The sequence below is a fragment of the Lactuca sativa genome, chromosome 3, assembly GCF_002870075.4.
Source record: "Lactuca sativa cultivar Salinas chromosome 3, Lsat_Salinas_v11, whole genome shotgun sequence".
NCBI lineage: Eukaryota > Viridiplantae > Streptophyta > Magnoliopsida > Asterales > Asteraceae > Lactuca > Lactuca sativa.
The window spans coordinates 270,585,437-270,603,492 of NC_056625.2; the positions used below are offsets into that span (position 1 = coordinate 270,585,437).

At 40.0% G+C, this 18,056-nt stretch overlaps 1 protein-coding gene and 1 long non-coding RNA gene across 2 annotated transcripts; one reads left to right on the top strand and one right to left on the bottom strand.

The window, feature by feature from the left end:
* Positions 1-2,175: 2,175 nt before the first annotated feature.
* On the top strand, positions 2,176-3,541 carry LOC111919165 (uncharacterized). The gene is made up of 2 exons (XR_002859422.3): positions 2,176-2,295; positions 2,414-3,541. It is a non-coding gene; the product is annotated as an uncharacterized LOC111919165 (long non-coding RNA).
* A 3,863-nt stretch (positions 3,542-7,404) lies between these two features.
* Positions 7,405-8,142, bottom strand: LOC111919168 (uncharacterized). Its single transcript, XM_023914780.1, has one exon. The coding sequence runs from the start codon at positions 8,140-8,142 to the stop codon at positions 7,405-7,407; it is 738 nt and encodes a 245-aa protein (XP_023770548.1).
* Positions 8,143-18,056: the final 9,914 nt, after the last annotated feature.

The following is an 18,056-nucleotide window of genomic DNA, read 5'->3' on the forward strand; positions in this document are numbered from 1 at the left end:
AAGTCAACCCTCAAGTCAACAGTCCATATTGACCCAACTCGTCGAGTTCCATCGTTTCTCTGAAATATCGGGAAAATCCAACTCAACTCGCCGAGTTGTCTCACCAACTAGCCGAGTTTGTAACGCGTCCAGGCTATTTAGGAAAACCCTAACCAACTCGTCGAGTTGGCTCACCAACTCGTCGACTTCCTTCAGCTCAATCACTCATTCAGACACTTTTAAGCGATACTAAGGCCCCCAAACTCTAGATATAGCCTTAGAAGGCTGAAATACCACGTAAAGCTGCAAGCTTTACGTCCATGCATGACATCTAGGGCTAAGTTTGCCAACACGAAGCTCAACAAAGGGTTTAAGGCATGGAAGTTGTCCAAAGCTTGAATCTTTACGCTTAAGGGACCTAGTATTATCCAGGTCTGAAGTCTCATCTTTAAAACATGCTCAAAATCAATAATGACTCAAGGAAATGCTAAAATAGCCGTAAACTCTCTAATGGAGAGATCTAGCACTTAAGTGATCAAGATAGTGGCTTTTTACCTCCAAATGGCCACTATCACTGAAAGAATGCCGGATCCAAAGACTCCTTCTTGTTCCAAGCCTTTTACTCCTCAAGCTCCTTCGAAGAATGCACCAAAATACACACTCTTAGCCTCACTCTCTCTCTCACAGTGAATGAAAGCTCGATTATGGTTTCTCTCTGGGTGATAAGGTGATAAGGGAGGCGGGGTAAAGGACTTAAGGTCCTCTAAATAGGGTGCAAGCCCTGAAAATTAGGGTTTTCTTGCTCAGCTCCTACTCGTTGAGTTTGGTCCTCTAACTCGTTGAGTCGACTCTAAAACCCGCATAGCTATCTCAATTTCTACTCGACGAGTTGGGGCCTCCAACTCGTCGAGTTGCCCTATCAAAATGAATATAAATTATTTTAATTTATACCTGAGAGTCGGGATGTTAAATAATGAAAGTCAACGAATGACATGGATTATGACGTGTAATTAAATATCGGAAAATGACTTGTAAGACCAACGAAGTTTCAAAACTGTTCAAAAAACCCCAATCATGTTTTGTTTGTTGAAAAAAACCCAACGAACTTACATTTTTGTTCAATTCTCATTAAACACAACCAGATTCATTACGTATACAACTAGTTGGCAAATGACATGACATTATATTTAATGACATGGAACAAACATATAAGAATTGCCCTTTATATATCGATATAGGGCTTGGAGAAAAGAAAAACGAATGGTGTCTATGTTCGATCTCTTGTAATAGCTACTTCTTATTCTTCCTCTCAAACGTTGATGTCTAACTCAAGAAGAAGTAGCTATTACAAGAGATCGAACACAGACATCGTTCGTTTTTCTCTTCTCTAAGCCCTAAATCGATATATAAAGGGCAATTCTAATCTGTTTATTCGATGTCATTAAATATAATGTCATGTCATTCACCAACTAATTGTATATCTAATGAATCTGGTTGTCTCTAATGAGAATTGAACAAAAGCGTAAGTTCGTTGGGTTTTTTTCAACAAACAAAACATGATTGGGGTTTAGTAAACGGTTTTGGAACTTCGTTGGTCTTACAAATCATTTTCTAATATTAAATTACACGTCATAAGCCATGTCATTCGTCGACTTTCAGTAACCGGTTGATCCTAAATGAGAAGTGTAAGTTAGTTGGACTTTTTTAGACAAAATATTAAGTTCGTTGGATTTTCTTAAACAAGTAAAACATAATTGAGGTTTTTTGAACTGTTTGGAAACTTTGTTGGATGTATAATTCATTTTTCCTTTTTATGATCCATGATTCAATTTTAATGATCCAATTTTTTTTATCTCCGATGTAGTACTACGCTCGATTTTTATGAGTTGTATTTTTTTTATTTTAATTTTTTTTCAAATTTTTTTACGATGTTTTCACCGAAGAAAATATCTTCATCGAAACCAGACCCTATATAACTTATATTAATCAAATTTCCTATTTAAAAATAAAACTAGTGAGACCAAAAATACATTTTCTTAAACTTATTAACTATAAATGACCAAAAGCCTAATTAAACAACTTGCTGTAAATTAAGATGATAGTATAAGTATGAAATACAATTAAAAATTTTCAAATAGAATAACTAAAAAAAATAAAAGAAAAAATAGCAAACAAACCCTAAAAATACCACTATTTCTACTTAACTAAGCCCTACGACACAACACAACGCCGAACGGGCAAAGTGAGGCTTACAACAGCAACAAGGCGACGCCGATAAATTTCTTGATTTTCTCGATTCAACCTATTTCACATCTGGTAAGCTCATCTGATATATTTCTTGTTTGGCAACAGCTTAGATAAAAGTTTTGTTTTCAGATCTGAAATACAAAACACAAACAGGATCTAAGTTGAATTTGTGTTATAACGGTTTCAGGTATCACGACGCAATGTTTACTGTGATTCCAAATTGATACGTGGCTGATCTAGTGTGTGTCAGAGAGATGACTAACTGCTGCTTGTAAACTTGTGTCAGATCTGGCAAAGTTGTACGCTGAGTAGAACAGATCTATTATCAGCTCCTTCAATCTGTCTTTGTAGCTTTTACTTTTGTTTCCTATTTTTGTTCGACTATCAAAGCTGTGTCATATAAGAGAGTTTGAAGAGCTTAAATAACATTTCAAGCCAGAGTGTTTGCAACCAACAACTTTGGTGCAGATTTTCATTGGAATGGACAGTCCATGGTTGATTTTAAGTGATTGGTTGTTGAATCTGGGCAAGGAAGCCATGGGTTTTTGAAGATTGTAGCAATGCTTTCTCTTTACAAACATGAAAGTTTGGTTTATCTTTTTAGGATTTTAAAGTTTTGTGATGCAGAGATCGTTGTCCATGAATACATATCTCAGAGAAGTCCACACTTGCATGTCACTAGCAATGATCTAGTGTGGACTCAAAGCTTGAAGATATGCATTGGGATGGCTTATTGAGATGGCTTGTGGGTTAGCCTACCTTCATAAATTTGTTAAAACGGTGGATTAAAATATTTTACCGTGATATTAAAAGTTCCAACATCTTGTTAGATGAAAATTGGAATGCCAAGATCGCAGATTACAGCAACCAACAACTTTGCTGTAGCGATATTGCACGTGGATTGGTCAGAATGTATGCATCTAATTGTGTATGAGTATGCATCTAAAAGAAGTCTAAATTTGCATCTCGATAGCAAATGTTCTAGTTTGGAATCAACATCCGAAGATAGTTTGGAATCAACATCCGAAGATAGTCATAGAGATACCTATTGAATTAGTTTATCTTTATAATTTTGTATACAGTTTGACTTAAAGTATTGTATTATGATATCAAAAGCTCCAACATTCTATTAGATAAAAATTGGAAAACGAAAATCTATAGAGTTTGGTTTGTCCAAACTTATTAATGCTAATAAGTTAACATTTTTTTTTTTATCATTTTCTCTGTGGGTGCTATTGGATATCAAGATTCATTGTATGCGATACGAAATACTAGTTTATAGCAAGAACGTCTGATGTTTGCTATTTTGGTATGATATTGTTTGTGTATTTTGGTATGATATTGTTTGTGTGGGAGGTTGTATATTGGCAGCAATGATGGCCATCCTTTAACAAGATTGATGCAACAAGGCTGCAAACTAAACAAAGTGAATACAATTATTTTTGGTAATATATGAGATGAAATAAAATTAACTCTCCCGAGAGTTTTTACAATAGCTTGCTTATCAATGCTTGAAAGAGTGATCATGAAAAATTATCAATCAATATATGTTATTGTGGGAATGCTTGAAACTGCACTCAAAGATCAAGTAAGTTTATATTTCATTTCCAACAAGATACATTTCATTGTACCCTTTCTTTAGTGTTTGTTTTAGAACAAGGAGTCATTGGACACACATATTTGAGCTTAAGTCTAAAGGGTTTTATACAAGCTAGCTAACAGAGTGTTGTGGCGTTTATTGTTGTGCATGAGATGATATTTTGGTCACTAGAAACCCTAAAGAAGAAGTTTGGGTTCTCTATTGGTTCTTGAACTCTAGTTTGAAGATGGACTTGGTCATTTAAAATACTTGTTGGGTATAAAAGTTTTGCGAAAACTTAACACAGTGATCCTTACTCAAAGGAAACTACTTATTATATATACTATTAATCCTTAAAATGTTGAGGAACAGAAATTTTTTTTCTCTTTCTTCTTCTTCCACTAAAGTTTTCATTTTCATAAAAACGCCCCAACTCTTTTCTTTTTTCCTTTCCATCTTATCCGTTTTCGTCGCCGCTTGCCGCCCTCCTCCTCCAATACAATTTGACTCGACGAAATGATAAAGGAGCAACAGTTGGTGAGCAGTCCCAAGTTACCTCCGACCACGTATTTCTTTCTTATATCTCAATTTCGACATCTGTGTTTTCTTTGAAGTTCCGAAATTCATCCAACCAAGCCTGTGAGATCCTCGACGCCACGAAGACGATCGAATTCCAATTGATGCAGATGAAGATATACCGACCCCTTAAAAAACTTTGTTCACTAGTTGGGTATAAAAGTTTTGAAAAATATAATTTAGTTAACGATGTTATTTAGATGTTATTTATTTTTAATCCCAAGATTTTCTGCTGAAGCAAGTTGCAAGTTTCATGTTCTGTCTTGCTTCTTTTTAGCAAGTTAGCAAGTTAGAGTATATATGAATACAGTTCTTAGAAAATTGCTTCTTTCAAATAATATTAGCAGCCAATACTTATTTTCTCTTTTTTCACTTGAATTATATATATATTTTTTTTCTAGTTCATCCATTGGTGGTGACTTTTCTCAATTCTCACTATCTTTTTAGTCTTAAGAACTAACATGCTTCATATATTCAGAGTTCCATTTTATTTATGATATTCTTAAGCATTGTATACGGGTCAGTCTAACTTCCGTTTTCCTTGCCATACAATTTTTTTTTTAAGGTCTTAAATTCTGACACATAATTTGCTTACTAAAAGATAAAATAGTTTCATCTTCTTTTTAGTTTTTTTATTTTCTGAATTAATTCTCTTGTAGTGGTCTCCAAGTAGGTCTCTTTCTGCCCCAATTTCAGGCAATCATATGGGCTCACATTCAAAGGCCAACTAAAGCAATTCAGTTCAGGCCTTTATTGAGATATTGAACTGATTTGCAAGATCCAACAAGAGCCTATTGCAAACCCATTCGGAATGTTTTTTATTTTTTGAAATTTTTTTATATTATATTCTTAATTTTTATTTTATTCCCGTAAATAAATGTTAAGGTTAAAGGTTGCATATTGCTTGAACCTTGAGGGAAAGAATATCTAGATTCTTTGATTGAATTAAAGTTGCATCTTTGATTCATGTTTTCAAGTTTCTCCCTATTCATATTTACATTGAAATTCTTAAAATATGCAAGAGTTTTTAAATTTTAACTCAAAAGGTCTTTGTGGACTTTACAACTTATCAAGTTTCATTACATGTGACATTCACAACTTAAAAAAACCTGTAAACCATAAAATCTAATCAACCCACATTAATTTGTTTCTATGTCTATGGGAGGTAAATCGCAGAACAATAATAATATTTTGATATTTGAACGTGCTAATTTCTTTTATACAAAGGTTATTGCATTGCATCTATACAACTTGGTTGTAGTTTTCACCACTAACATATCAACAACCATTAGAGAGATCCGGCATAATGCGTATGCGTTTGAGTATGTCTTCTGAGTGAGATCACATCATTTAGTATTGTAACATATTCAATTGTTTATGTAATTTTTAATTTTCTCATTTATTCTTGTTCACTTGGCATCCAAGACTTATATTTGGTAACAACTCTTCTCATAAGTTGACAAGGTTGGTACTAGTGTCTTTTAAATTTCCAAAGTTAAACTTTTCATATGTATTTCTTTACTTGAGTTTCTAAAAAATAACAACAAAGACCGCTAACAAAAAAATGAGAGAAAAAAAAGCCAACCACCAAAAGGGAAAACATGGATAAGCATCAATATGGTTAGATTAAAACATGGAACCAATTGGAAACTATTTTGAGTTCTCTAAATTTTGGAATACTTACTGGTGAACCAGTTTCAAATCCCGGAACTAGAGGATACTACTTTTCTTAATAAAGAAATTATTTTTAGTTTTTGACTTATCAATAATTTAAAGCAAAATTATCAACTTCAAATTTCAATTTTGTAATTTTCAATCCAATAATAAGGAGCTCGAAAATTGTTAATTTATAAGGTTTTACCGTTCCGTTACATATTTGTCATTCCATCCATAAGGCTCGGATTTTTTTTCCATAAAAGTCAATTTTTAGTTTGCAGTAGCATAAATCTTAAATTTCTCATCATAATAGTAGCTTAAATCTAAAATTTTCTATTACACTATCATCACAGTTTGGTAAGTTAGACTTGATAAAAAAAACATCTTGAAATATGATAATAGTGGTTAAGTAATAGCATTTTTATCAACATTTAAGATCTTGAAATATCTAACTTTTTTTCTTGTTTCTTGAATTTTATTGATAAGAAAAAAGCCGAAGTGTGATAGTTTTCAAGATGTTAAATGTTGATAAAGATGATTAAGATAGACAAAATTTCATTCGGTAACAACTATTATCATATTTCAAGATGTTTTTTTATAAAGTTTAACTTACCAAAGTGTGATAGTGGAAAAAACACAAGGACATACGATCATATAGCAGTCATTTTGTTAGTTTCCAAAAGTCAAGATTGTGGGACACATATATGGAGGTGTAGTCTCGACTCGCTTATTCCTCTAGGATTTGAATTTTTCCAATTATTTGAGCAACATTTTATTAGATTCCTGCTATTGGCTCGTCTATTGCTATATATATATATATATATATATATATATATATATATATATATATATATATATATATATATATATATATATATATATATATATATATATATATATATATATATATATATATATATACTAGCCATTTACCCGCGCCAAGCGACGGGTGTGAATCGTTTCATTCAGAAAGTTTTATGATTGGGCATCCAACTTTGACATGATGGTAATGAAAAGGTAAACCCCTAACATTAATCTAATTTGCTTTGGAATATGGTAACTTGTAAATTTGAACGGTCTACGCATCTCTAGAGGCAATTAGTTCGTTTGCGCAAATAGTTTACTACATCTAAAAAATTATAATTAAGAGTCATGCTAATAGAAAAAAAAAACAATGAAAATTAAAAATTAAAAGTTGGGATTCCTTACAAATGTATATGAAGACATGAAATTGATTGTGCATTATTAATCGTGCAACACTTCTTTATACACCACATTTGATGTATAGACTTCACCATCGTTGAATTGTCCATCAGGGATCACTAATACTTTTGTATTGGCACGTGAAACCCCTCTGGATAATACCATCAGGGATCACTAATACTTTTGTATTGGCCATGTGAGAAAACCGATTCTGGAAGATAAATTCCTACATTTGGAATTGTTTGTCCCTGAGCTTTATTGATTGTCATCGCAAAACATAATCGAATTGGAAATTGTTTTCTCTTCAGCTTGAACGGGAACATGTCCTCATCAAATGGACATAGAGGTATCCTTGGCAAAAATACCCTCTTTCCAGCATGTTGGCCAACAACTATTTCGACATCAATCACATTGTGCTGAAAACTTTTACAAATCAATCGGGTGCCGTTACACAATCCATTTGATGGGTCAAGATTTCGTAACAGTATTATCGGACATCCAACTTTCAATCGTAAGTAATGAGGGGGTAAACCACTAACACTGAGCGTGTTCAAGAATTCCACAGGATAGAAGTTATTTATATCGTCTATAGCTTCATCAAAACTGTAGTAAATTCTCTCTTCTCCAATGAATCGGCCAATCAAACGATCATTAATCTCATCAACGCTATCATTTCTTGTGGATAATATTGCATGGGAAATAATATAATCTGATTTAGATCTATTAATTTCCAGTGATGGAAAGATTGCATCAATCAAAGCATTCAATGACTTTTCTTTTTCGGTTAAGGGAATTACCATATCATCAGGGATACGGATAAAGTTTTCATGCACCGTTTCTTCAACTCCATCACCGACACATAACATAAAATCCGAGAACCATGGATCGGTTAGTGCTCTCATATTTATAGTTAATCGCAACTTGATAATCGAAGACCAAGGCAACGGCGGATGGATAGAAGAAGATCCGGAGGAAATCGAAGAGGAAGTCTATAACATCCCGAATTCCCAGGTATTATTTATTATTGTATTTTTGGTGATTTGTGAGGAGACTTGGCGAGTTGGAGCCCAAACTCGCCGAGTATGATCGCGGTTATGGGTGCGGGTTCGCGTTTGGACTCGGCGAGTCCACGCTGTTTAATGAAACCCTAATTCCCCGGGTTTGGAGCCTATTTAAGGGCACTTATAGCCTCCCATTGTGGCTACCAGTCCCTTGAGAGAACCCTAAGAGAGCTAAATCGCTTTGAGAGAGAAGAAGTCACTTTTGGATCTTTGTATCCTTTGTTTAGCAAGAAGAGGGTGACAAGAGCAAGGAGGAGGTGAGATTCAAGCAGATCCAGAGTCCAGAGGCTTCATTTTGAGGTAATAGTTCGAACCTCCTTCAGTTTTAGGGTTGATCTTTAGAGTTAGGGTTTTCTAACCCCTTTGGAGAGTGATTATGTGAAGCTAATGGTCCCTCTTCGAGTTTCTGCCTTGGATCTGGACTCAAAGAGGTCCAGAGACCTTAACCCTTGGAGCTTTTTGAGTTAGTATGGAGTTATTGGACTTAGGTTGTCATTTTTGGGACCAAATCTCCTTTTGATGCCTTGTTGTGGTTATACAAGCATCAAGTTTCGAACTTTACGTGACATTCATGCTTGGGAGGGCCAGATCTATGGTTTGGGGAAACAGATCTGACCTCAGGAGGTCAATAGAGTTTGTGCATGGCATAAACTCGCCGAGTTGTTCTTGAGACTCGACGAGTAGGGTTTTGGTTTCACGTAAATTGTTCAGCGAGTAGACTCGCCGGGTTGGGGGATGACCCAATGAGTCAAGGAGAGTCAAAGGGGGGCTGAGTCAAGCCGGAACTCGCCGAGTTGTTCTTGAGACTCGGCGAGTTGAGTCGTGGTGGCCCCGCGATTCATGCCAGGTGGAACTCATCGAGTTAGGGAAGTACTCGACGTGTCAAGAGAGGATCCGAGGGAGTCAGTGAACACGTATAGACTCGCCGAGTCCGGTCAAAGTTGACCATTGACCATTGACCAGAGTTGACCAGTGTTGACTTGATAGGGTTACTCAACCTTAGTTGTGAAAGTGTTAATTAGAGATATATTGTGTTATCGGAGGACTATAGATCGGGAGATCGAGCGCTAGTGATTTCAGGGATTTGCGAGTTATCGAGATACACGAGGTGAGTCTTCTCACTATACTTTACCTTGAGTAGGTAATCAGAGTTATGTGATAGAGTATTTGTATGCTATATGTATGTTATGTGTTGTATTGCATTATTTCTATGTGACTTATGCTGTGCATGCTTATAGAGTTGGAACCGGAAGGTTCACAGAGTTAGAACCAGAGGGTTCACAGAGTAGGGTCCACGGACCCACATAGTTATAGCCTCGAGTGGCTAATATGTGCTATGTGTGGTATTTTGGGGAACTCACTAAGCTTTGTGCTTATAGTGTTTGGTGTTATTTGTTTCAGGTACTAGTGATGACCGTGGGAAGGCGTCGGCTTGATCAGTATACGCACAGGATTTTTATGTTATGAGATCTTGGGATTTTTATATGTCATGGATTGAGGTTCAAACATTGATGTTTTTATGAATATTAAATGAATTATGTTTTTATAAAATGCGAAAAATTGTTTTGAAATTTACGGTGTTACAAGTTGGTATCAGAGCCTTGGTTTGAGGGATTCGAGTACACCTTCGGGCGTATTTGAACTCAAACTGAGGATTTGAGAAATATTTTCAAAAAGAGTAAAAGATTTTTGGAAAAACGCTGAGCAGAGTTGTGTGTACGATCAGTCCGCGCCCGAACGGTGATTTCCCAAGATACCCTCATATTATGTGTTATGATATTGATATGATGTATTCTCATGCTAGAGTAGGCTAGGTACTCCTATTAGGACTAGAGTGGCCTGATTTGTGATGCCTTAGCCTAGGGAGAGGTAAGCTGCTATGAGATGCTTGAGAGTGAGTAAGTAGCAGCGAGGAGCTTATGAGAGATCTATTAGAGAGTGGATTATGCATAATAGAGTACTTGGAATGTAACACCGTAAATTTCAAGACAAAATTTTCATTTAAAATAACCATTTTATTCTTAGAAACACTTGTTTAAAATCTCATTTATAATCGAATTACAAAACATAACTCCATTTTCACTTGCATAGAAACCAGGATCCTCCAAAATATGACTCTTCCTCTGGTGTGTACAATCAAGTCGGTGCCGTCCCATGATACTGAAAGAAACCTGAAAACAACATAACACAAAACACTGTAAGCACGAAGCTTAGTGAGTTCCCCAAAATACCATACATAACACATATTAGCCACTCGAGGCTATAACTCTATGTGTCCGTGGACCCTGCTCTGTGAACCCTCTGGTTCTAACTCTGTGAACCTTCCGGTTCTAACTCTGGGAACCCTCCGGTTCCAACTCTGTAAACATGCACAGCATAAATCACATAGAAATAATGCAGTACAACACATAACATACATAGCATACAAATACTCTGTTACATAACTCTGGTTACCTAAGGTAAAGTATAGTGAGAAGACTCACCTGGCAAGCAGAAAGCAGATTTCTCCACACTTGAATCTCGAACTCGCCACCACCTAACACGTAAGGAAAAAACTCTCATGACTATAACTCTCGAGACTAGAATCAATCCTCTCAATGCACCCTCTTAAGGGTAAAAGACTATTCTACCCCTCTCTTCGCCCAAAGACCACATCGCTGACCAAACCCTAAAAGTCAACGGTCAACTCTTGGTCAAAGACAAGGTCAAAGTCAACCCCTAACTGACCCAACTCGCCGAGTCAACCCTTGACTCACCGATTCTTGACTCAACCAGGGAATATCGGGACCCTTCGACAAGACTCGTCGAGTTCAAGAACAGACTCGCCGAGTCTAAGGCTATCTTCAATCTACTCGCCGAGTTGTTCATACAACTCGCCGAGTTCCAGGCCATCTTCATCCAACTCGCCGAGTTGTTCTTCCAACTCGTCGAGTCGCAGCTCATCTTCAAGCAACTCGTCGAGTCCACCCATGTGACTCGCCGAGTACCACCGGTCTGAATCCATTCAGAAGCACTCCAGGCCATGCAATTGATCCAAAACATAGATCTAGCCTCTTACAACCCATCCATCACGTAAAGTGGCAAACTTTACGTGAATCCAAAGAGATCTATGCATTTTCACTCTAGGGTTTGGGTTTGGGACAAGATGGCTCCATCAACCACTCACAAACAAGGACTTTCATGCACTCTAGAACTTCTCCCTTCTAGATCTGAGGTAGCAACCTCGGATCTAACCCCTAAACTCCAATACATCCCAAGATATGATCTCTAACACCCCCAAAAGGATGCATCTAAAAAATAGCAGCTCAAAAACGAGATATTACCTCAAAGGTACGCCCCAACCGCAATGAAACTCGAATCCAAGCAAAGCCCCTTGCTCCAAGCCTCTTACCCTTCAAGATTTCCTTAAGAATTGCTTCTCCAAGCTTCCAAATGCACTTGATCCACTCACACACGAGGGTTAGGGTTTCTGGACTTGAAGATGAGTAAGGAGGATGGGGGAATGGATGTTATGTTCTTTACATAGGGCTCAACCCCGAGAATTAGGGTTTTCTCCACTCAGCGCCTACTTGCCGAGTCCATTACACTGACTCGCCGAGTCGGCCACTTAACACGCGACCAAGTCGCGACTCTACTCGCCGAGTCCGTACATGGACTCGCCGAGTCACTTTTTTCCCAATTTACTCTTTTAGCCCTTCAACTCTACTCTTGATATTTCGGGATGTTACAATTCTCCCCCACTTAAATTAGGCTTCGTCCTCGAAGCCTACGGAAACTCAACTTCAAAATACTCCCACGACGCGCCACCTGGCCCTAACTGGACCAGGTTCCTCAATGCATAACCATCGAACTCGAACTCACTTCCTTTATCCTTGTGGTTTCCTGACCACCGTCTCAAACCGGGCACCGGCTGTACCCTCTGATAATCACACGCAACAACCGAGAATTACCCGAGATGCATCACTGCTCCAAATCTCAACAATCGCTCGACCCCCTACGAGCTAGAAATAATCACGAACCACCAGATCCCCGATCCGAATCCCACTCTATCCATTCCATGCTGACAGAAAGACCCACTCTTCAATCTCAGAGCAACTCCCACGAGTCCTCTTCTTGCAATCACACACACATGATGCACCAGCCTTCGCACCCTCGGGTTAGGAAAACCCGTCACACTGACGACATCTCCAACATCCCTAGGAGGAACCACCACTACGCACACAACCCTTGATCAGAATCAAGCTGGGAGTCCCAGACTCCATCCCTGCATCCATCCTGAGACTCTTGGCTCTACACCCGCGGAATCCCTTCCACGTCCTCAGCAGACATCCCATCATGATGTCATTCCATACCACTGCCACAGACACAGTGTTCAACCCCCATACTTCAAATCATCCATTCTCACTACTACCTTCACTTCCGCGAACCAACACTTCCCTCCTGGGGTTACATACCTTTCTCTTCCCTTACCCAGGGAAATCCACTTGACAACCTTGCCACTACTCCATGTATCGCACATGCTCTGGATCTGCTCGCAAGGACTCTCGGGTCCATGCGCTAGCTCTCCCCAGCAAATGAGGGTCCGACACCTCCTCCCATACAACAGCTCAAAGGGTGGCATACCAATGCACTAATGATGGCTGTTGATATAGGATAACTCAACCAAGGATAAATACGTGCCGCCACTCCCTCCAAAATCTAATACACATGCCCGAAGCATGTCTTTGAGCGTCTGAATCGTTCGCTCGCTCTGAAGTGTCCTCAGACACATCATGATAAGCTCTAGCTCATTTCTCATATCCCTCTTCGAGACTGAGCACCAGGTCAGCTTTTGACTCCACAGCTGAGCCTCCAAAGGTCACCCATATCATGATCCAAATATCTCACTAACTTCTTCCCCCGTGACCACTATCCCGACCCAGTGACACGCAAGTCACGAAATTCTCTTTTCCTCATGCGAGAAAAATACAATCCAACCGAGGATCGTCTCAACTCTGATCTCTGGTTTCTGCCACGCATATCCCTTGCGCATCTCACCGCATCTCCCGATAGAGACGGAGACCCCAGTCTCGCCCCCGGTTCAACACCCAGGCTCCAAAAACTCACTACTAGGGCTACTCAAGCCCAAAACTCTTCCACATCATACACTGATTGGAGAACATTCCATCATCACATTCTCTTGCCATCTAGTGAGTACTACGGCTCCCCGCAGTATCACAACACCCTCTGACTAGTGAGTACTACGGCTCCCCGCAGTATCACAACACCCTCTGACTAGTGAGTACTACGGCTCCCCGCAGTATCACAACACCCTCTGACTAGTGAGTACTACGGCTCCCCGCAGTATCACAACACCCTCTGACTAGTGAGTACTACGGCTCCCCGCAGTATCACAACACCCTCTGACTAGTGAGTACTACGGCTCCCCACAGTATCACAACACCCTCTGACTAGTGAGTACTACGTCTCCCCGCAGTATCACAACACCCTCTGACCCCACTAGCTCGTGCTCCGCAGGCTATCCTAGGCGGCTGCCCATACTCGACTCGAATATGCATCACAAACTCTGGAGGCAATCGACATAACAGATGCCCACCCTTGCGAAGATCCACTCTCTCAAATAATCTCCCTGGATGCCCATACTCGAAGGGCTCCCACTAGATCCACAGATACCTGATATACCACAAGTCGTCTCCACTCAAGATTCACGAGTAACTCCGAAATAAAGTTATCATACCCGGATACTTCGGAATACCCCAACAGAACATCACAAGATCTTGCCACAACCACTGATCTCCTGCCCCAAGCATCATATAGACACAATAATACCTTTCCTCTGAACCCCATAAATAGATCTACATTTTTCCCAAAATGCAACTTCAGTGTATCCAATTTCTCAATTGGAATACGAGAAAACGCTAGCGCTACGAAATACGCTGATAATTCTCCGAAACCCTTTTTCCCGCCGCTCAAAATCCAAACAAGGATACGCATACCGACCCAGGAGTTGGCTGCCCAATCATTCTCTATCTACTTGCCCCAACACTGACCAATACCAGATTCCTGACCAAAAACACCTGTCGTGGAGACATTCATCCTTCTCAAGCAAGTACTTCCCGCATTAACTCACTCTGACCCCTTTCCTCGATCACCGACATCTCTGGTCTCATGATTTCTTACCGCAGATCTCTATACTCCACTTATAACTGCTCTTAACAAATCTCTGCTTTCTTACATACGGTACCCGGTTCTCCCCCACTTAGGGTTCGAACCTTCACTAAATAGCACACAACCAACCCATAACTATTTTCACCAGCAAAATCGCACCTGCCCCCGGAAAGTGCTACACAACGCCCGATAATCCCCCTTAAGGAGATGAATCGACCTCATATCCTCTGAACCTCTGATGAACTCCTCAAGAACTTCTCGTCACGACTGCCTCTAGTCGTTCCAAATCTCGTACCAATCTAGTACCAAACAACTCAACTGCTCAATAACATCCCTGGCTCATAGACTGAACCACAAAATCATCGTTCCCCTCACCTCAACTCATCAACCAACGCTCCAACATCGGGATCATCCCAAGAACAGAGACCCACTCCCATATTCAACATCCAACATAGATAGAAAACTCTCTGCACTGCTAAACTCGACTGAACTCCCCACTGATACCACTACAATACATCCTACTATACTCAAATAGGTGTAGTGTGGTCCTCGACTATCTCAGTCCCAACTGACTATCTGCTCATGATAAATCACTGCCTCGCGGCACACATGCTACCTGATACTCTGGTGGGAAATCATCATCAATGACGACCTGCAGGGTTTACCCCCAAACCCAAAACTTAAACATCATGCTTCTCATATTTTGCACACGAACATAATCAGTACCACCCAGATCATAGAAGGTGACATCTCCTTTATCGACTGATCGCTCAACTCAGATCGAAATTCTCCCTTGTCACTGACTCCTTACTAAAATACTCTGAGGGTCTCTCGATCTCCCTCTCAAGGGATGCCTCTTCGAACTCAATCATGACCGGATAGCCGGAGAACCACAAGCATCATTCCCTACGAACCATGGTACTCATTCCATGACATCTCTTCTCAATATGCTCCGGCGTATGGTACTCGAACCATAACATCACTCCTCAATCCGCTCCGATGTATGGTACCCAAACCATAACATCACTCCTCAATCCGCTCTGATGTATGGTACTCGAACCATAACATCACTCCTCAATCCGCGCTGATGTATGGTACTCGAACCATAACATCACTCCTCAATCCGCTCCGATGTATGGTACTCGAACCATAACATCACTCCTCAATCCGCTCTGATGTATGGTACTCGAACCATAACATCACTCCTCAATCCGCTCCTTAGAACCTTCAGAATACTCCCTGTATCAAGTATGGGTCCTCTGCTTTCAGTAGTACGGGCCCATACTACCTGCCACATCTACCCATACTTTCCACACGGACCATCCCAAAGCTCCTAAGTAGCTGCTCAACCTGCTCTTTCACCAATCCCATCGCGCGTGCTCGCTCCCCAGCGAAATTCTCTACTCTACCAGCGCACTCATCTGGCTAGGGTTACTCCCTAGGCTCTTCCATTGTCCTCCCACTTCTTTGCTATCAGCTGCTGAAGAGCTCCTAATGATGCCAACCATCTACCTCCTGAATATCGTCATATTCACATGGTAGCTGACTCCCATCATCTAGAGTTCCACAAAGCACAAAGCAAGCAGCATTCGAGCATCGAAGAATACATAGAACTCACTTGCGGTGATAACTCCACTTTCTTGGCTCATCCTCGAAAGTACCACCAGACTCTACAACTCTACCCCTCATGGGTTCTAACCGGATACTCTCACACATCACATACTCAAAAGCATAACACATATAACAACAAGTCCTAGGCTAAGGCATCACAAATTAGGCCACTCTAGTCCTAAGATATGAAATACCTAGCCTGTCTCTAGCATGCAATAATATCTCATAAAGTGCATCATAAATATCTCATAACACAAAAGTAAGGGTATTTTGGGAAATCACCGTTCGGGCTCTGGCTGATTGTACACACTGCTCTTCCTCGTTTTCTCTTTGAACACTTATTCGCTTTATAAAATTATTTCTTTGAAAACTTTTCTTACTTCCTCAGTTTGAGTCCAGAATTACCCGAAGGCGCATCCGAATCCCTCAAACCAAGGCTCTGATACCAACTTGTAACACCGTAAATTTCAAGACAATTTTTTCATTTAAAATAATCATTTTATTCTTAGAAACACTTGTTTAAAATCTCATTTATAATCAAATTACAAAACATAACTCCATTTTCACTTGCATAGAAACCAGGATCCTCCAAAATATGACTCTTCCTCTGGTGTGTACAATCAAGCCGATGCCGTCCCGTGATACTGAAAGAAACCTGAAAACAACATAACACAAAACACTGTAAGCACGAAGCTTAGTGAGTTCCCCAAAATACCATACATAACACATATTAGCCACTCGAGGCTATAACTCTGTGGGTCTGTGGACCCTGCTCTGTGAACCCTCTGGTTCTAACTCTGTGAACCTTCTGGTTCTAACTCTGGGAACCCTCCGGTTCCAACTCTGTACACATGCACAACATAAATCACATAGAAATAATGCAGTACAACACATAACATACATAGCATACAAATACTCTGTCACATAACTCTGGTTACCTACTCAAGGTAAAGTATAGTGAGAAGACTCACCTGGCAAGCAGAAAGCAGATTTCTCCACACTTGTATCTCGAACTCGCCACCGCCTAACACGTAAGTTAAAAACTCTCATGACTATAACTCTCGAGACTAGAATCAATCCTCTCAATGCACCCTCTTAAGGGTAACAGACTATTCTACCCCTCTCTTGGCCCAAAGACCACATCGCTGACCAAACCCTAAAAGTCAACGGTCAACTCTTGGTCAAAGACAAGGTCAAAGTCAACCCCTGACTGACCCTACTCGCCGAGTCAACCCTTGACTCACCGATTCTCGACTCAACCAGGGAATATCGGGACCCGTCGACAAGACTCGCCAAGTTCAAGAACAGACTCGCCGAGTCTAAGGCTATCTTCAATCTACTCGCCGAGTTGTTCATACAACTCGCCGAGTTCCAGGCCATCTTCATCCAACTCGCCGAGTTGTTCTTCTAACTCGTCGAGTCGCAGCTCATCTTCAAGCAACTCGTCGAGTCCACCCATGTGACTCGCCGAGTACCACCGGTCTGAATCCATTTAGAAGCACTCCAGGCCATGTAATTGATCCAAAACATAGATCTAGCCTCCTACAACCCATCCATCACGTAAAGTGGCAAACTTTACGTGAATCCAAAGAGATCTATGCGTTTTCACTCTAGGGTTTGGGTTTGGGACAAGATGGCTCCATCAACCACTCACAAACAGGGACTTTCATGCACTATAGACCTTCTCCCTTCTAGATCTGAGGTAGCAACCTCAGATCTAACCCCTAAACTCCAATACATCCCAAGATATGATCTCTAACACCCCCAAAATGATGCATCTAAGAAATAGCAGCTCAAAAACGAGATATTACCTCAAAGGAACGCCCCAAATGCAATGAAACTCGAATCCAAGCAAAGCCCCTTGCTCCAAGCCTCTTACCCTTCAAGATTTCCTCAACAATTGCTTCTCCAAGCTTCCAAATGCACTTGATCCACTCACACACGAGGGTTAGGGTTTCTGGACTTGAGGATGAGTA

Coding starts and splice junctions, on each gene's coding strand:
- LOC111919168 (XM_023914780.1), bottom strand. CDS start 8,142: ATGAGAGCACTAACCGATCCATGGTTCTCGGATTTTATGTTATGTGTC.